This window comes from Spermophilus citellus, assembly GCF_964194105.1.
Source record: "Spermophilus citellus genome assembly, chromosome: 10".
NCBI classification, from domain to species: Eukaryota; Metazoa; Chordata; class Mammalia; order Rodentia; family Sciuridae; genus Spermophilus; species Spermophilus citellus.
In genome coordinates this window covers 82,756,772-82,777,657 of record NC_138197.1, presented here as the reverse complement: position 1 = coordinate 82,777,657, position 20,886 = coordinate 82,756,772, and the positions used below count along the sequence as shown (strand labels likewise).

Sequence of the window (20,886 nt, the reverse complement as noted above, 5' to 3'; positions counted from 1 at the left end):
CCTAGAATATCCCTGGCCTCATTTCTCATTCAATATATTCTTTCTGGGTAATTCCTAGTTCCATAGTTTCAATTGAAGACTCCCTAAACTATATTCCTTTTGGGGGGGGGGGTAACTGGGGATTGAACCCAGTTTTACCACTGGACCTACATCCCCAGCACGATTATTATGTTTTTATGTTGACAGAGGATCTGTCTCAGTTGCATACAGCCTCTTTAAGTTGCTGAGGTTGGTCTCGAACTTGTGATCCTCCTGCTTCAGCTTCCCAAATCATTAGGATTACAGGTAAGCACCACCACACCCAGTTAATTATATTCCTTTCTTGAACTGTCTCCCAAACTACAGGACTTAACTAACCAAAATGCTTAAAAGGTACCTTAAATTTAAGATGTTAAAAAAAAAGTCATCATCTCCCTTTAACCCCAAACTCCAACTTCTGCCAGAAAAAAAAGTGTTTCTTCCTATAATCTGTTTTCTGAACAGCTGCATTACCCATCCCATCACTGATATCTGGGCTTTCTTTTTCATCCTACTTATTAAACCAGCCACAAAAGTCTATTTGGTTAACATATCTTGTAGTCTTTTTCTCTCAAATCCCACTTCCACAGTTCAGTTCAAACTCATTTTCAATCTAAAGGGGATCTGTCTTGCCTACAATCTTGTCCTTCATATATTCAGTTTCTCAGCTTTTCAATTGTTCCCCTGACCTACCTCTACTAGTGTTTCTGAAAACCAAATAGTGTAAGGACATCTTTTAAAAGGGGTGGGGTGGATATTTTAGCCTTGCCCAGTCACTGAATAACTTTAATATATGTAAATACAACTAAGAAAAATTTTTTGGTCTGCAGGTATAGCTCCATGATAGAGAGTGCATGAGGCCCTGGGCTCAATCCCCAGCACAAAAAATAACAACAACAATAATAAAAACAGAAAAAAAGAAACCTTTTTGATTTTGGTACTAGAGATGAAAACCAGAGGTACTTCTGCCACTGAGCCACATCCCCAGTCCTTTTTTCTTTCTTTTCTATTTTATTTTATTTTATTTTGAGACAGGGTTAAATTGCTGAGGCTGGCCTTGAACTGGTGGTGATCCTCTTAGCCTCCCATTGCTGGGATTACAGGCATGCACCCTCACAGTCAGGGGGGAAAAAAACAAAAAATTTTTATAGTTTCTTAAATTACAAAGCCAACAAACTCACAAATTAAATCCAAACCGAAATTAGCACTAATGTAACAACACTATTCTGAAATTAAACCACTGCTAATGATATGAAGATAGATGTAGCCTTATGGCAGCAGATTCTTCCAATTTGGTACCCTTCTAGTATCATAAGCAAAAATCATTTCTTCCAACACTGTTTTCTACAACAACTAAAAAAAAAAAAAAAAACACACAACTTTCCACTTTATCTATGATTTATACCTATGCTTTAGCCCTTTCATCTCATTACGAGTGTTTCTCTACTCTTAGCCTTTTTTTTTTTTTTTTTTTTTTTTAATTTTGAGACAAGGTCTCTCCTCACTAAATTATTGAGGCTGGTCTTGAATGTGTGATCCTCCTGCCTCAGCCCCCTGAGCTGCTGGGATTATAAGCATGTGCCACTGTGCTCAGCTGTTTCTCTAATTTGACTGTAAGCCATGAGGACAAAAAATGCACCTACTTCATTCTTCTCTCTCTACATTACGAATGTCTACCACGATGCCTTTCAAACAATAGTTTCTACCTGAATAAAAAAAAAAAAAAGTTCTAAGTAGTATCAAAATCCAAATTCATTTATAATCAGGGGAGGAGAAGTGATTTTACTGTCTCATTAACAGAAAACTCCAGAGGAAAACAGCCAGAGAATCACACCATCAGGGCTGCTGTTTCACTTCTCTCACCCTCTTGGTTCTTCTTTGCTTATGATACTCGAAGGGTAACAAATTGGAAGAATCTGTATGGATAGGTGCATCCCCAGGCTGCTTCCAATCTTTACACAAAATGGATACAGCTATTCTATACCTCAAATTTCATGACACTATCTAGAAGAGAGTCTCTTTCAATAGATTGAAAAAGAAAGAAGAAGGTTTTCCTCCCTAGGAGCACTTACTGACATTATGTGACTTGGGCAGCAATAAAGGTGGGATGGCAGAGATGGGAAGAATTTCAAATAGACTAAGCTACTCAAGGTACCATGGAAATAGGAATGAGATTAATTCATCCAAGTTCAAAGGGCTAAAAATGACGGGAGAGTGCAGAATACCATCAAAGGTAGCAAAAAGGAATAAATGCTATGGAAGGAACTAACAAATGCCCACTACTAGAACTATATGCAGATTTACTTTTTAAAAATTTTTGTTTTTAAATATTACTTCCCTTCACAAAAGCTCCTATTCTGGGTTTGTTTGTTTATGGTGGGGGGATACCCAGGATCAAACTCAGGGGTGTTCCACCAATGAGCCACATCCCCAGCCCTATTTTGTATTTTAGACAATACTGACTTACTTAGCACCTCACTTTTGCTGAGGCTGGCTCTGAACTCAAGATCCTCCTATCTCAGCCTCCCAAGTCGCTCAGGCATATGCCACCACACCCAGCTCCTATTCTATTTTCAACACACATTTTTCACAACTTCTATGAGAGTAAATGTTCATATTAAAACAAATTTACCAAGGGTCCAAATTAATTATCCATATGACACAGCATGAAGGAAGAGCAAAAGGAGAAATGTGAAATTCAAGTTAATGGCAATTTGGTTAACATAATATACTTATTAGACATAGCGAGTTACGTATGGTGCTGCCTGAAGACTTAGATGTCAGGTAAATAAAAAGACCATAAATCAGGACTGTGGTTGTGGCTCAGTGGTAGAGCACTTGCCTAACATGTGTGAGGCACTCAGTTCAACCCTCAGCACCACATAAAAATAAATAAGTAAAATAAAGGTATTGTGTCCATCTACAACTAAAAAATTTTAAAACAAAAGACCTTAATTCTTTTCCTAAAGAACAATATGCTCATAAAGCAACTACTACATTGAAACTAATGATTGTCTTCGGTAATTGATTACATACCTAAAGTTTTGAAAAAACTTTTTAATCTATACTCTCCCTTCCACTCCTCTCAATACAAGCAACCTCCTGTCTATCATTACAACTACTTCAATAAAGCAATCACCACTTTTGAAAATCTGCCATCTTTGCATCAATCTTGCAATACCTTCTAATTCTTCCCAACAATACTGCCAAGATAATGTTACTAAATATGAATCTGATGACATTACTCTTTTTAAAGAGCTTTAATGGTTCCCGGTCATCTTCGGTATGAAATGTATTTTACATGGAATATAAATATTATGGGCTAATTCCTTTGCCAAGAATGACCAACCCTAACATTTTTAATCATACTACTACTAAACTTAGCTCAAGAATTACAAACTTTCAGTGGGCATGATGGTGCACACCTGGAATCTGAGCAACCTGGGAGGCTGAGGCAGGAAGACTACAAGTTGGAGGCCAGCCTCAACTTAGTGAGACCCTGTCTCAAAATAAAAAATAAAAATGACTGTGGATGTAACAACTCATGGTAAAGCACCCCTCTGTTTGATCCCAGTACCACACAAAAAAATTTTTTTTTTAATTTACAAACTCTCAGATTACACTTCCAGGCTCAGTTGGCTCCCCCTTACCTGTTACTACTGCATAGTGCCCACAAATAGGAAATGAACAAAAGTTCTCATTCAAGAAATACACAAATATAAAGCTTTAGAGGTCACTATCTCTTAAGGTCATTGAATATTAATTACGTAAAAGTGTCTTTCTGAAAGGTTTTAATGCAAAGAAAAAAATATTATACAAATATTTCCAAACAAAGTGGCTGCTTCAGTTGTTCTGCCCTAAAAATGGGAGGGGGGGCTTGAAGGAAAAGAAGCAGAAAAATAGGAGAAATAATAATTGCTATTAATATTATTTAATAACTATCTTTATTATAAAGTAGCAGACTGAAATTATAGCCATTACAAAACAACTTAATATTCAAAGGAAAGATACATAAATGAACATAATAAGGTAAGGGTAGAAAAACTCCAAGGGTAAAAATAAGACACTACCCTTTATCAATATGTTTTTTCTATAAATCTTTGTTTTTGTAACAAATTTGAAATCTTAAAACTCAGCTTATTAATTAAAAATAAAGATTTATAGTCAAGTACCATGGCCAAAAAAAAGTAGAAATTATTTAAAACTTGCCATAAAGACTAAATATAAAATGTCTTACTTCATTGTAACTTATTTAAAAAGTATCCCTTCCAAGTACAATGCAATTAGATTTGTAATAAGTTCTTGAGTAGTTCAGAATGAGCATTTTTCAGGTAACACCTGTAAGCATACTGGGAGAATGTTAACTAGCAAAGAAAAAAAGGAAAAGCTTCTCACAGTTAGAAAGATTTTGCCTTAAGGTCTACCTAGCACCCAAAGGGAAAAATAAAGCTCCAAACTTACCAGTTCCTTAAAAAACAAAAGCCAAATGTTGGCATTACCACTAATTTACCAAGAAGTTTAAATTAGATCAAAATATTCATGAAAGTGAAGTATTCCTCCTTTAAAAAAAATCATCACTATTTAGCTAATTACTTCATCCTTGTTTTAAGGCTATGACACAAAGTCATTTTTCAGTTCCTAAAGCAGGAACGTAAGCATATGTCACTGGTAAAGGAGTCAAGATTTTTTCAGTCAACAAATCCTAACAGACTATGTATACTACATACAAAATTATGGTAAGAATTACTCTTACTTTATCATTATCACAAAGACTGGGTGTAATTACTAAATATGTCTTTAACCAGCACTGAAGCAAAAGCTAATTAGCTTTAATGAAAAGTCCTAGGATTAGGAATAGGTTGAGTTCTAGAACTTTACTAATGACCTGTTTGGAACTCTGAATGCATTTTCCAATAGAAATAATTTAACAAATAGTTAATTAAATTCCCAAATTAGCCTACAAAGACCTACAATACAAAGGGACCAGAGTTTTTATATGAATTCTTAGAACTAGGAACAATAGATTTTATTACTTATTGTTGAAATTACAAAACAGGATTTGAAATTTTCTAAATGAAAGCATATTTCTCACAATTAAAAATAATAATTCTTGAGGCTGGGGTTGTGGCTCAGTGGTAGAGTGCTTGCCTAACACATGTGAGGCCCTGGGTTCAATCCTCAGCACTACATAAAATATAAAAATAAATAAATAAAGGTATTAAGTACATTTATAGCTAAAAATATTAAATAATAATAATAATTCTTTAAAATTCTTTAAAACAGCCTAATTCCTCAAAATTACATCATTTCAACAAATGATACAGTGAAAATAACGAAAATCAATATCAAGACAAACTATTATCTGAAATAAAACATATGTAATAGCTATCATGCCAAAAGTGGTACATCTGATTAGGTAGTATTAGATAGTGTTTTCTTACTTTATTTACTTATTTATTGTGTGTGTGTGTGTGTGTTTTCTTACTTTATTAAATACAAGAAAGAGTCTGTTAAAGAATGATAGAGTTAGAGCACTTATAGTAAAATTAGGATTCCTTAGAAGCCTAAAATCCAAGCTTTATTAATCAAGTTCTAATTACAGAATATTTATAAGGATAAAACAAATAAATATAAAATCCCTTGGTGAACTCTTAGGGCAAATAATAAGTGAAACTGCAGGTATTCAAAACTATATTTAATAGAAATAAAAATTAAATAATTACCTTTACAACATCACTGAAATGTCTTATTCAAAAAAAAAGGAAATTTTAGATCTTTTTAAAATTTAAAATAATTAAGTGGCATCTTAATTTTTTAAAAAAAGCCAGTAGTGATTAAATTTTAAATTCAATTCAGGAACAATTTGGAGCTTTTATTTGTGTAAATTTTTAATGAGCTATCTAACAACACCCTTTTAATCTGACCATTTGCCACACATAATCTTATATAACCACATTTTACCCGTTTTACAGCTGAAAAAAAGATTTTTTTTGAAGCTCCAAGAGGTTAAGTAAGATGTAAAGCTAGAACTTAAATTCAGGTCCATTTGCTTTGACTCCAAACCCAACTGTCTGCCACGGGACTGCTCATAACAAGAAAATTTAATTAACATGGTTCCTGTAGGTATCAACACTGTCTATACATTAGGTGGGTCTGGATAATCCGTTAATAGTTCATGGGATTGATAAGAGATAAGCTGAATGACACATACCAACAAGGAAAGCAGTTTCCAATCGAGTGTTATACTATACAAGTGAGAAGCACAGATTTCACAACAGTGATATTCATTCTTAGGAACGAGAAACAGACATATAAGTTTTTCAATTCTGGCTTGGCCTGTCCCGAGTTTGAAAAAGACCCGAAAAGCTGAATTACTGAATTGGCTCACTCCATCAACTTCATTCCTAAATCAGGAGGAGAAGAGAGTGGAAAAAATCAAATCGCCCCAGACCTCTCCGACACTATAGAAAGTCGGTACAAATGAAAATCAAGACCGGACTGGAGGCTGAGAGAGAAGGACTGGGTCTAAGAGGACCAAGCAAGCTCGCAGCTCCTTCTCCCGACGTCGCCCGAAGCTTACCTCCTTGACAGGTGGGAATTTCTTCTTGCACTCCAGTGACAAGGCCCGCAAGTCGCTCTGCATATTCTCCAGCAGCTTCTTCACCGCCTCGGGGCTGTTGGTGCCAGACATGATCACTCAAGGTCTGAGCTAATTTCAGAGCCGCACAAATAAGCTGTGGCACTGTCAACTCCTTGGGTCGCCTCCAGCCCTTCCACAGCCCGCCTCTTGGGCTCCGTAGGGGCTCTGCCGGGCCTGGGCTGCGAACCCGGAGCGTGCCCGAGCGCCCCCCGCAGCCTCTTTCTAACACCCCCGGCTCCTCTCGGAGGCGCCCCCGCAGTCGCCCAGTCTCGCTAGGCTCCGCCAGCGCTGGCCCAGGAGCCCACAAGGTGGGCACGTCCGTCCCACGGCAGCGGGGCCCCGCCACACCGGGCGTCACCAGCCAACCTGGCAAGAAGCTTCAGCGCTGGCTCCCCAGACTCCCCAGACTCGCCGACGCCATTAGCCAAGGCGCCCACAATTCCGCGCGCGGCCGGGACACGTCAGCTGCACTTCCGGGTACCGCGGCCACCGCCCCCGCCGCGGCCAACCCGGGCGGTCAGCGGCTGGCGGAGCAGGGAGCGCGGCCCGCACTCCGGCAGGTCCGGTTCCGGGTGGCAGCGCCCGCCCCAGCCGCACCCCCGGCGTCCTAGTAGACTTAGGGCAGAGTCTGCGGCGCCGACGTGTGTTTAGGGACAAATGCCTGCGTAGGGCTCCAGGGGACTCTGGCGTAGCTCTGCGTGTGGGGGTCTGACGTTTCTGTTTTGGTGTGAATAGTTTTCTTCCTTTTGAATTAATTTGAATTTGTCTTATCACTCTTCGTTTCTGCCTTCTCCAATCCCTGGACTAATGTCTCCAAATCAGCGCCCACCTCCTGTTAATTATTCTTCGCCCCTCCCCCCCGTGGACCTAAATGGCAAGCCCGCCATTGAGTCGCTAAAGCGCCATCGGTACAACTACTGCGAAGTCGGCTCTTACGTTATCTGTAAAATGGTCAATTAAACTGTCCTCGGTTCCATACCCTCTGCTCCCCGATCAAGCAAAAGACGAAATTCCTCTAGTCTGCCCTGTCCTTTTTTAACATTGGTTTCTCTCCCACTAAAAGAAAAGTTTCAGGCGAGTGGGGCTTCCTAATTTTTTTTTCCTACTTTTCTGTTTTCCTACCTAGTGTTTTGCCAGAGCCTACAATAGCACGTAGTAAGTTGAATGAATGAATACCCTTTTAAAATCAGGGCTTTGAGGCTCAAATTTAAAAGCCAGCATAAAAGCCCTTATTAGATCTGAGGTGCCAAATAAATGAGAGGTAAAAGCTAAAATCTTCGTATGTTTCTCCGAAGATCCAGGTTAAATCTACGTTTACCCAAAGCATTTCTCAGTTGCTGAGTAGAGAGTAAGATGATTTCACGTTTTTTCCTTCTGGCAAGCAAAGCAAGGAAGATAAAGTTGGCAGATGAGGTACTAGAACAGCAGTTTGAATCATCTGTGCCTAATACACAACCTGTAAGAAATGGTTGAGAAATCCTGTTTTTAAGTTTTATGTATAAAAGCCTGTAAATTTAAGGTAGGGGAGGACTCAGGTGACAGACATTATTCTTGAGGTCCCAGGAGTTTTTTAATTTTAATGAGCCAATAATTGGACTAGTAACCTAAATCCAAGCTTCCTCTCAGGGTCTTTCCCTATGTAGCCAACTTTTTGTTTTAAATTTTTGATTTTTATTGTTAATAGCTTTGGCATTAACAAAATTATCTTTGAAGTCTCTTTCTTGGTTTTGTTGTTGTTGTTGTTGTTTGTTTTGTTTTGGGTTCCAGGAATTGAACCCAGGGGCAGGTAACCCTTGAGCTGAATTTTTTATTTTGAGACATGGTCTTCAAGTTGTTAGGGCCTTGCTAAATTACTGAGCCTGGCTTTGAACTTCTGATCCTACTGCCTCAGCTTTCCCAGCCACTGGTATTACAGGCATGCTCCTTCTAGAGTCTCTTATATCTCTATATTTATACAGAGTTGAAGAGAGCACAGTTTAATTCACTAGCTAAAAACAATATATATATACACAGGCATGGGTGGGATATGCCTGTGAGATCAGCTACTTGGAAGCTCAGGCAGGAGGATTAGATCCCAGATTCCAGGCCAGCCTGGGCAATTTAATGAGACCCTGACTCAAAGGTTCTGGGTACATAACTCAGTGATATTAGCATGCATGAGTCTAAAGGTGTTTGGGAAACTGTTTGCAGAGATATCTCTGGTGCTGGATTTGATCTCCAGCATTGCATAAAAAATAGCCCTGTATTGCTGGGTATGGGGACCTATGGCTGTAATACCAGTGGCTAGAGAGGCTGAGGCAGGAGGATCTCTAGTTCAAAGCAAGCTTCAGCAACTTAGTGAGGCCCTAAGCAACTCAGTGAGAATGTCTCTAAATAAAATACAAAAAAAGGGCTGGGGGTGTGGCTCAGTGGTTCAATGCCAGGTACCAAAATATAAATAAATAAAATGGCTCTGTATTTATATATGCCTAGAGAGCTTGTACTGCCCCAGAAACAATACATGGCTTTATGCCAATACCAAACAAGTTGCCAGAGATTAAAAAAAAAGAAAGAAAGAAAGAAAAAGGTTTTCTTCTTCAAGTTAAAGAATTAGCTATGGCTGGATTGTGGCTCAGTGGTAGAGCACTCACCTAGCATGTGTGAAGCCCTGGGTTCTATCCTCAGCACCACATAAAAAATAAATAAATAAAACAAAGGTATTGTGTGGGAGGCCAACCTTACGGGTGACTGAGTTACACTCCCCAGCTGGGTGCTGAGGCGCTCAGTCACAGAAATGGGTGTGTCTTGCCCCATGGGTGTGTCTTGCCCCATGGGTGAAGCTATGCTCACCTGTTCCTTTGTAATATAACCCCTTGCCCTTTTTAGGATAGAATCTTCCATGGAAGTGCCTTGTGTGTGTCCCTTCTTCTTACTATGCCCTTGGGTGTGGCCTACCCAGGTGTCAGTCAACCTGCTGACAGTGGACATCAGGAAGATAGACTCAGCCCCCTGAAACCTAACCCCTTACCTTATTTGAATAGCTTCTCCTCAATAAAAGGGGTCAGCTCGTGCTCTCGCTCTCTCTTTCTGCAGACCCTTAAGGTCAGAGGAGCCGTCACAGCAACCCCAAAGAAAAAGGTATTTGTGTCTCTTGTGTGGTTATTTCGTGCAGCCCAGTTAGCCCAGTTTAACTAGAGTGACCCCTGAGCCTTTTAGTCTTGAGAACAGAAACCCAGCAGTATTGTGTCCAACTACAAGTAGAAAAGTTAAAAAAAAAAAAAAGAATTATCTAAACTTGGGAGTTAGCAGAATCATTTGCCTTTTAGTAGCAAAAACAAATAACCCCAAAGACCTAGGCATTAGACCTGAGACCCTGCGACTACTAGGAGAAAAAGTAAGTCCAAATCTCCATCATGTCAGCTTAGAAACCAAATTCCTCAACAAAACTCCTAAAGCACAAGAAGGAAAATCAAGAATCAATAAATGGGATGGTATCAAGCTAAAAAACTTCTTCACAGAAAAGGAAACAATAAGAAGGTGAAGAGAAATCCTATAGAATGGAAGAAAATCTTTGCCACCTGCATCTCAGGTAGAGCATTAATCTCCAGGATATACAAAGAACTTAAAAAACTTAACACACACAAAAAAAGAAAAGCTATTCAATAAATGGGCAAAGTAACTGAACAGACACTTCACAGAAGTCAACAAGTATATGGAAAAATGTTCAACATCTCTAGAAATTACAGAAATGCAAATTAAAACTACACTGAGAGTTCATCTTACTCCAGTCAGAATGGCAGTCATCAAGAATACAACTAATAATAAATGTTGGCAAGGATGTGTGAAAGAGGTATATTCATACATTGCTGGTAGGATTACAAATTGGTGCAACCACTCTGAAAATCAGTATGGAGATTCCTCAGAAAATGAATGGAACCACCACCATTAGACCCAGTTATCCCAGTCCTTGGTCTACACCCAAAGGACTTAAAATCAGCTTACTGTAGTGACTCAGTCACATCAATGTTTATAGCAGGTCAATTCACAATAGCTAAGCTATGGAACCAACCTAGATGTCCTTCAACAGATGAAGGGATAAAGAAAATGTGGCACATATACACAATGGAATATTACTAAGCCATAAAAATGAAATTATGGCATTTGCTGGTAAGTGGATAGAACTGGAGGCTATCATGCTAAGTGAAATAAGCCAATCCCAAAACGCCAAAGGCCAAATGTTCTCTCTGATATGCAGATGCTAATACACATTAATGGGGGGAGGAGAACAGAAGTTTATTGGATTAGACAAAGGGGAATGAAGGGAAGGAAGGAGGGATGGGAATAGGAAAGAGAATAGAATGAATTGGACATAACTTTCCTATTTTCATATATGAACACACAACCAGTGTAACTCCACATCATGTACAACCACAAGAATGGGAAGTTATACTCTATATATGTATAATATGTTAAAATACATGTGTAATTATACATGTACAATATGTCATGTATGAATAAAATTCTAGCAAATCAAATACAAAAACATATCAAAAAGATAGTGCACCATAATCAAGTGGGATTCATCCCAGGGATGCAAGGTTGGTTCAACATATTAGAAATCAATAAATGTAATTCATCACATCAATAGACTTAAATGATAATAATCATATGATCATCTCAATAGATGCAGAAAAAGAATACAACAAAATACAACACCCCTTCATGTTCGAAACACTAGAAAAACTAGGGATAACAGGAACATATCTCGACCTTGTAAAAGCTATATATGCTAAGCCCCAAGCCAACATCATTCTAAATGGAGAAAAATTGAAAGCATTCCCTTTAAACACTGGAATAAGACAGGGATACCCTCTTTCACCACTTCTATTAAACATAGTTCTTGAAATACTGCCCAGAGCAATTAGACAAAAGAAATTTTGTCTAAAATAATATATAATCACAGTTACATTATATTAGACAAAGGCACCAAAAACATACATTGGAGAAAATATAGCCTCTTCAACAAATGGTGCTGGCAAAACTGGAAATCCATATGCAACTAAATGAAATTAAACCCCTGTCTCTCACCATGCACAAAACTCAAAGTGGATCAAGGACCTAAGAATTAAACCAGAGACCCTGCATAGTAGAAGAGAAGTAGGCCCAAATCTCCATCATGTTGAATTAGGCCCAGACCTCCTTAATATCACTCCTATAGCACAAGAATTAAAATCAAGAATCAATAAGTGGGATGGATTCAAACTAAAAAGCTTCTTCTCAGCAAAAGAAACAATCAGTGAAGTGAATAGAGAGCCTACATTTGGGGAGCAAATTTTTACCACAAGCATACCAGATAGAACACTCATCTCTAGGATATATAAAGAACTCAAAAATCTTAACACCAAAAAAATCAAATAACCCAATCAATAAATGGACCAAGGAACTGAACAGACACTTCTCAGAAGATGATATACAATCAATCAACAAATATATGAAAAAATGTTCAACATCTCTGGCAATTAGGGAAATGCAAATCAAAACTACCATAAAATTTCATCTCACTCCAGTCAGAATGGCAGTTATCAAGAATACAAACAACAGGGCTGGGGTTGTGGCTCAGCGGTAGAGCCTTGCATGTGCGAGACCCGGGTTCGATCCTCAGTACCACATACAAAAAATAAATAAACAAGTGAAATAAAGGTGTTGTGTCCAACTACAACTAAAAAAAAAAAGAACACAAACAACAATAAGTGTTTGCGAGGGTGTGGGGGAAAAGGTACACTCATACATTGCTGGTAGGACTACAAATTGGTGCAGCCAATCTGGAAAGCACTATGGAGATTCCTTGGAAAACTGGGAATTGAACTACCATTTGACCCACCTATCCCACTCCTTGGTTTATACCCAAAGGACTTAAAAACAGCATACTACAGGGACACAGCCACATCAATGTTTATAGCAGCACAATTCACAATAGCTAAACTGTGGAGGCAATCTAGATGTCCTTCAGTAGATAGGTGGATACAGAAAATGTGGTATATATACAAAGTGGAATACTATTCAGCATTAAAAGAAAGTAAAATCATGGCATTTGCAGGTAAATGGGTGGAGTTGGAGAATATAATGCTAAGTTAGCCAATCCCCCAAAACCTAAGGCTGAATGTTTTCTCTGATATAAGGATATTGATTCATGATGGGGTTGAGGGGGGAGCATTGGAGAATTAGATGAACACTAGATAGGGAAAAGGGATGTTAAGGTAAGGGAGGGGGCATGGGGTAGGAAAGACAGTGGAATGAGATGGACATCATTACCATAAGTACATGTCTGAAGACACGAATGGTGTGACTCTACTTTGTGTACAACCAGAGATATGAAAAATTGTGCTCTACATGTGTAATATGAATTGTAATGCATTCTGCTGTCATGTAACAAATTATAATAAAAAACAGGTAAACTTTAAAAAAACAAATTATTTTGTCAAAATTGTAGCAATTTTTAGCATTTATAAATGTTGGCATGGGTGTAAAAATCATCTGTCAAAAATCAGCTGCAAAATCTGTCTTTATTGAAAATTACATCATTAATTTGCTGACAAAGTTAACCTTTTGTTACTATAAATAATGTTTTTTCACAGCATTAACATGTTACTTAAGCTTCAGGTTCTAAAGTGAAAAAGCCCTAAGAGTAATTCTCTAGTAACTCTATTGGTTACTATCTGGGTAATTAGTAAATGACTTAACTAGAGTTCTCTAGTCTTCACTAATCCTTACTATATAACTTCTCCACATCTTTAAAAGAAGAAAATATACCTTCCTCATGAGGTTAAATGAGATATTGGCAGATAAAGTAGAATGCCTAGCACAAATTAAGTTTTGAGTTTTTTTAATTCTTATTTTTTTATTATTATCATCATCATTATTGGTGCTAGGGGTTAGAAACAGAGTCAAGTGTTTTAAATGAGTGTTAGAAAAAAAATTCTGACGGTCATCACACTCTTTCTAAGCAGAGTTATTATCAATGGGTTTTGTTCCTAATATTCAACCTTCTAGTTGAAAATTAGGAAATCCATGTCTTTTTCTGAGCCCTTGGTATGAATCTTTTACAAAATGTATTTATTTAAAAATATATTTAACAAGAAGCAAGTATCCATGTGTAATAAGAAAAAACTTACCTAATATCATTCTGGGTTTTTGTTTTATTTTATTTTATTTGTTGGTACCAGGAATTAAGCCCAGAGGTGTTTTACCACTGAGATACATCACCAATTGTTTTTTATTTTTTTAATTTTGAGACAGATTCTTGCTTAATTGCTGATGGTCTTGCTAAATTTCTGAGGCTTTCCTCAAATTTGCCATCCTCCTACTTCAGCTTGCTTAGTTGCTGGATTATGGGCATACACCAGCGCACCTGGCTCTAATGACATTCTGAAATATCTGTCTTGGTTTAATGATGAAATATAAATATTACTCATTAGTTGTTCAATCTCTCAGATTCTAACATCATTCACTTATTCTCCTCTTAAGCTTTTATTTCCTTAGATATTAGTGTTTTACAGAATTCTATTCTCTGCTCTCTTTTCAGTTTATGCTATTTCAGTGATATTCATAGGAATGGCTTCAATTACCATCATTCTACTTATATTATCCTGTGTAATTCTCACGGTGACAAATACCATTGGAAGGTTCAGATTAACAGTAATACCACAACACAGACATCATTTAGGTTTACCTATCTAGGGCATACACAAAAGAATTAGTTGTAATATCAGCTGAAAAATGCAAGTGCAAACTTCTATACCTTCAAAATATGTAGACCTTCTGGAATGCATAACATCAAACCTCCTGGAAACTTAACTTTCCCCTCTACATAAACCCGGATTGATCTTATACTAGTCTTCTCTGGGTAGCTCGTCAGTCTCAGTTATGTAATGTAAAATATTTCACAGTACAAAAGGTAATTAGACATGAAAAAATAATTTATTCTCAACTTCCCTAGACCAACACAGCCTCATCCAAGTATGTTACTCAACTTAGCACAATGGGAATAAAACAAGAAGCTGTTACTTCACTATCTCTGAGAGTCCTGATGGGAAGCCCTTACACAAACTTCTAACTCCAGAGTGCTTATCTAATTAAAATGCAGACATGAACATTCAACTTCCTATGGATATCTCTACCTGGAAATCTCATAGGCACCTCATTTCTCCCTGAAAAATGAGTGAGTCCTCATTATACATTGTGTTTCTCAAAGAAAGTCACCACCATCCATCTAGTTGCCTAATCAATAAACTAACAGACTTGATTCTTCCTGGCCCCTCATCTACTACATGTAAGAGTAGTCAAATTATTTTGATTTGTCCTCCTTCATTACTTTCTAATTCATCCACTTTTCTCCATTCTCAGTTTACCAAAGAGCTCTTCTACTATCTCCTGGCCTCTGGTGCTTTTCTTCTTTCTCTGTATAGTTTAGCTTCTATCTATCTACCATATATACATGCTTTCTCTTTATGTATCACATTCAAATTTGTTAAGGGAAAGAAACTAAGTAGTTCAGCATGTGAAATGTACATGGAGTATTCCAATTTGACATGCTGTTTGCATGACCACCTCCTAGGTCACAAAAAGAATACAAGTCAGCTATACTCAGAGCCTGGCATATCGCTGGTCCAAATGGCTTCTGATGTGGTCAGGTTTGTGAGTTCATATGGTTCAGAACATGGGCATTTATGATGAAGAAAATGCATCAGTGATCTATTTATTTGTATGAATTAATAATAATTTTTACTTACAGATGTATAGATGATTTTTTACCCACTTTTGGTCATATATTATTTATAATTTAATTTTTCATGTATGTGGATTAAAATTATGTTAAACACATAATTAATACCTATTATTGGACTAGGGATGTAGCTCAGTGGTAGAGCACTTGCTTAGCATGTGTGAGGCCCTGGGTTTGATTCCTAGTCTTTCAAAAAAGTTCATAACTATGATTAATTTAAAATTTATTTTAGTTAACCTCACTCTATCATCATCTTTAACTCTCTAGCTCTGAATTAGTTTTACTGAGATTAATTCATTTTTACAATTTCTTTTCTCAAACAATTTTACTTAGTTCAGAAATGCTAAGTTTTTAATACCAATTAGTATATACTATCTATGTATTTCTTAAAACATACTCTCAAAGCTTCAATTTTCAGAATTAAAAATTATAGCTTACAAATGGTCTAAATGACATACAAATGGAAGATTGCAGACGAATGCTTAAGAAAATGTTATAAAAGACAAATTATGAATAGAGAACCTATAGTTTACTATTTAAAATATTATCTTCTAGATTAAGTTGCTTATCTATTTCTTACACTCAAATAATTTTAAACAGTTTTTCCTGTCTTTATTGTAACATAATAAAAACATTAAAATGATTCTTATATGTGGTACATCAAAGGTGGGTCCCTGTTGTGTGGAATGACAATAATAATGAAGAATGAAGGATATGGTTTTTGATAAGACAGACATCTTTAATACAAAACTTAGCTGATCCTTCCTGAAATCATGTATCACTCAGCCACTGGAGAGCAAATAACGCACAAATAGATTTGTTATGAAAAAGCAGAAGCAGTGTCACTCCCAATAGATGTCCTTCACTGCTGGCAGCTCACTGAACATTTTAATCAGCAAAGGAAGGAGAGGGCCATATATAGATATGCAAGGATCTTTCTGTGATACAGAGGTAGAGATGGAAGTCCAGCACTCCACAGCAGTGTGTTCGAGGTCTGTAGGATTGCAGACTCATTCTTTAGTTGTGATGAATTCTCTGGAGGTATTTACTGTTAACAACAAATGATACTGGTTGAAAAGATGTTTCTTCTAATAATTCTGTTATTTTTCTATCACTTTAAGATCTTGTTTTCTTTAGCTTGCTTTCAGCCTTGTTCCTGAGATAAAGACCACATTGTCCAAACATCCTTAGCTCCCTTAAATCAGCTCTTTCATTTTCAAATCTCACACCAGAAACCACATTAATGGGGGCATTAGGCCAGACTGACTCATAACCTTCATTCTGAAAGCTCTCTGGACTTGCTTCACACATATGATTATCCCTGGCTCCAGCCTTATTCACTATATTAAGGTGTTCCCTGGAAGTAGACCCTAGAGACATTTGTGTTCAAGTGTTTTATTAAGGATGTGTTCTCTGGAGATACCAGCAAAATAGTAGGGGAAGCAGGGAAAGAGGAAGACACCAATCAGATAAATAGAGGGCAGGGGAATTTTAGGGAGCCCTTTAGGTAAGAGGGCTATTTCACACAAATCAGCTATTGGCTGAGGGCTCCCCCAGACCTCTTTTCACTTTGTGTACATGAGGCAAAGAAATTAGAGAATCCCAAGTGCAGTATTTTGAAGGAAAAAAAGGGAGTAGAGAAGGCCAGAATAGGGACCACAGAAATGACAAAAGGGACAAGAATCTGGGTGTAATGCTCACTGCACTGTTCTTACTGGGCCATGTTCAGTCACTGAAGTGAAAGTCATTCACTGGTCTCTTCCAGGTCAGCTCATCTCTGAGATCTTCTCACCCTGACTTCTACCATTGGAGCAGTGCTCAATAGAAATGCTTTAGTACAGTGGTTCTCGACTGGAGGCATTTTTGTCCCTTCCTCTTCCTACTGTCCCTGCACTAAGACATTTGACAGTGTCTGGAGATATTTTTGATTGTCACAACTTGAGGAGCAGAGGCTAATATCTTCTAGTAAATAGGGCAAATGCTCCATAGACAATGCATAGGTCAGCCTCTCCCCACCCTCTGCTGCAAAGAAGTATAAATTCCAAAGGGTCAGTGTGTCAAAACAGTGTCGAATCTGAGTTCTGATAGTTATATCACTGCTTTGATCTCCTATGCTTGAAACCCTGATTTGTAAACTGTCTGGTACTCCAATTCTCTAGTATTATTCTTATTAATCCCCAGACTCCTCCCCAGATGGAGAGTTTGTCCCTGATCCCCAGCTCCACTTCATACCTACCTGCCTGAGTCTCAGAATGTTGCCTGGATGTAGGCCCTCTGGACCTAGGTGCTTTTCTGCCCATATGACTGAACAATCAGTTCCTCTGGCTGGATCTTCTTGAAGTTCAATGATCTATTCTGAATATTAATGTCATTTGTTGTTTGTTAATGTGTTTTTAGATATTAAGAGCCGCCTTCCTGTCTAGACTTCTTATGGTTGCGGTTCAATCTATTCTCTTCTGGCTTGTTCTTCCCACTTCTCAACCTACTGCTCTTTCCCCAAATGGGAACATACAGCTTCATACTCCCATTCTTCCTGGTTAGCCCTGTCTCATTTCAGTCAACACATCTATGCCCAGCTGCTTAATCAGGTCCACAGCATATGCTTTAGAGTTATGAAGCCAAACATAGAGGTCAGAAACCACATTGTTTTAAATCAACATTTCCTAACTGAAAAAAATCAGGAAAGAGACAGGTCAAGCAAAGCAGCATTCAGACTATGTTTTGTTCTATAATACCTCCTCTAAGTCTGAAGAGAGAAAATAGTTATGGAGTGACTGTGAGGGAAGCTCTATACTAAATGTGTTTATTATCTCATTTAATTGAATCTTCACCAAAAAATCCTGTGAATTAAGAATTACTATTTCTGTTTTACAAATGAGGAAACTGGAGCTGAAAGAAATTAATTCGCTTGCTAAATGTCCTCCAGCTAAAAAATGGTGAGTCAGGATTCCAACTTAGGTTTTTGACTCTAAAACTTGTCCTTAATGTATTTCAGGAGTGAAAGTTGTCTCATGGATATTCTGGTAAAGCTTGAGATCTGTCTCCTCCCTTAATCTATTTTGTGAACATCTTATTAATTGGAAACTTCCTTTCAAATTTAATGTTTGTTTAGAAAGAAAACTTTAGGTTTGTCTTAGCACTCAAATGTCATAGCATTTTTCTACCTAACACATATTCTATTTAATTATAATGTTATTTGTTTGTTTCCCCACTACATACCAGTTCTTCTGTGGAAAAGCCTATCTATTACCTGTAACCATATTCCTGGCAGTAAATATCTGTTCCTGTTTACATGGATCCTTGTTCTTAATCATAGAGAAACAAAGGCATTGAGAAAATCATCAAGGCAAGAATCTGAGCAAAGGAAAAGAAAGTAAAGAACTGGGGGTATATGCACTGGGTAGCTTGCACCCACAGAGAGGACTAAGGAGAATCTTATACAAGTTAGAGTTTCCTTATACCTGCCACCATACATATTTTCCCAAGTAACTGCCTCCTTCCCTTAAGAAATATTTGTTGAGTGAGTGAATGCTACAAGTAAGATGATGTTTCTGTCTTCAGATTTTAATACTTTAACTATAAAAACAACTTTTTGTGGCATATGGTATGTGCCAGAAGTAAATGGCTTAAATCTTTGAAATACAGCTTGATTCACAGACAAGAGTTATTATTATGATTCTTTGTCTTATTTTATTTTTATTTTTTTGCAGTACTGGGGATATAACCCAGGGTCACTTTAGTCCAATCTATATCCCAGTCCTTTTATTTTATTTTTTATTTTGCAACAGGATCTTGCTAAGTTGCCAACACTGGCCTTGAACTTGTGATCTCCTATCTCAGCCTCCCAATTTAGCTGAGATTGCAGGCATGCACCACCAGGCCTGGCCCAAGATTCTTCTTGAGACCAGTGAAATCAATATAAAATTTCTGGGAAAGTGCTTAGGCACTTGACTGGTACTGAAAAAGTATTATCTCCCTATCCTCTTAATACAGAGCCAAGAATAGTCAGTGAATATTTTCCCTCACTACAGTATGCACTGAATATTATATATTTTCAGTGTAAGCTGTTTTGGGGAAGTTAGTTTCATTTAAAAAATTATTGGCAATGCCAGAGCTAAGTCAAATGTCAGAGTGGGGAGCTCATAGCCCATTACACTTTGTGGAAACATAAAGAAAATGAGCAAAAACTATTGGAATCAACTTTGTCAGAATGCTGGAAAATAGTCAAAAGTTTACAGGACTCAATCCAGAAGGAGAGTTTATCTTATGAAAAAAACCAGATTTTCATATTATTTTGCAAATTTTTCAATTATTGATTTCTACTTTTATATTTGCTATTTCTTTTATTCTCATTTCTTTTGGGTTTGCTCTGATTTTCTTTCTCCAGTTCTTGGATCATTGTCATTTGCTTGATTTCCATATCTCTGAATGGGTCTCTGGAACCCTTAATTCTCTAAATGACAAACTCTGCTCTAGGCAATATTTTTCATTTTAGGTATTTGAATGTGGAATTGAATAGAAGCAAATAGACTAAAAAACTACTTAGTTCTTACCAAACTTTATTGCCAGAGAAACAAGCTCATAGCAAACAGATTATTGAGCCCTAGAACAATCACTATGTTTCCCAACTTGTACCAGCAACAAGTGGGCTGGGAAAGCTGTGTAAGAAGGGCAACCTCCCCATTACCCTTCTCAGATATAGTCCTAGAGAGTAGCAGGCAAGGAAGAACCCCTTTATAGGGCAGAGCCAGGAACTTCAGAGGACAACAGACAAGGGAAATCTTCCCAGAGAGCAAGATCAGCTGGGGTCAGGTGAATCAGCAAAGAAATTTTACTGCCAGGGAAGGAATCTTTCATCTTCCTTTATAGTCTGAATTATTTTATAAATGAGGATTGTTACTGTTTTTTTTCCTTCTCCACTGTTGTACATTAGACAGCTTGCCTTTTAGTTGCCAGGTCTCTATAAAAAGGAGGTCTCTTTTGGATCTGATGGTGAAGACAACATCATCCAGAGAACCTGAATTTTTATCTGAATGCAGAAACTGGGTAAAATATGGAGATTGTTTTTTTTTACCTTCTTCCTTTCTAACATAAATCTACTTTTATTTAGGATAGTAATTTGCCCAAGTAGAGGATTATATTTTCTAGTCTATATAGTTGGATAACATGACAGTTAAATTTGTACTGAGGGATGCGTAGACAGCTGGTAAAGCCTGGTTTCTGGGTGTGAAGGTATTTGCAGATGAGATTGGAATATGGCTTGGCAGACTGAGTAGTGAAGACCTACCTTCAATGTGGGCCATTACCAACCAGTTAACTGGGGCCCAGGATGGAAAAAGAAAAGGCGATAAGGGTCATGCTTTTCCCTCCTGCCTTTTTACCTCAGAGCTCCAGATTCATCTACCTTTGTACTCTTGGACTTGCACAAAAAGTCCTTTGGCCTCTGACTGAAGGCTATTCCATCACT

General features: G+C 37.6%; 1 protein-coding gene across 4 annotated transcripts in view; it reads right to left on the bottom strand.

Annotated features, from left to right (window-relative positions):
• The window catches only part of MON2 (MON2 homolog, regulator of endosome-to-Golgi trafficking), a 112,381-nt gene extending 105,285 nt beyond the window's left edge, over nucleotides 1-7,096 (bottom strand). For 3 of the 4 annotated variants that reach the window (XR_014024070.1, XM_081309961.1, XM_081309962.1), the window contains exon 1: nucleotides 6,599-7,096. Coding sequence is in view for 2 of the 4 variants with exons in the window: in XM_081309961.1 (XP_081166087.1) it covers nucleotides 6,599-6,709 (111 nt within the window). In the remaining 2 variants the exon portion in view is untranslated. The remainder of the gene's footprint in view (nucleotides 1-6,598) is intronic. The other variant, XM_081309963.1, reaches the window with a different exon arrangement.
• Between the last annotated feature and the right edge of the window lie 13,790 nt (nucleotides 7,097-20,886).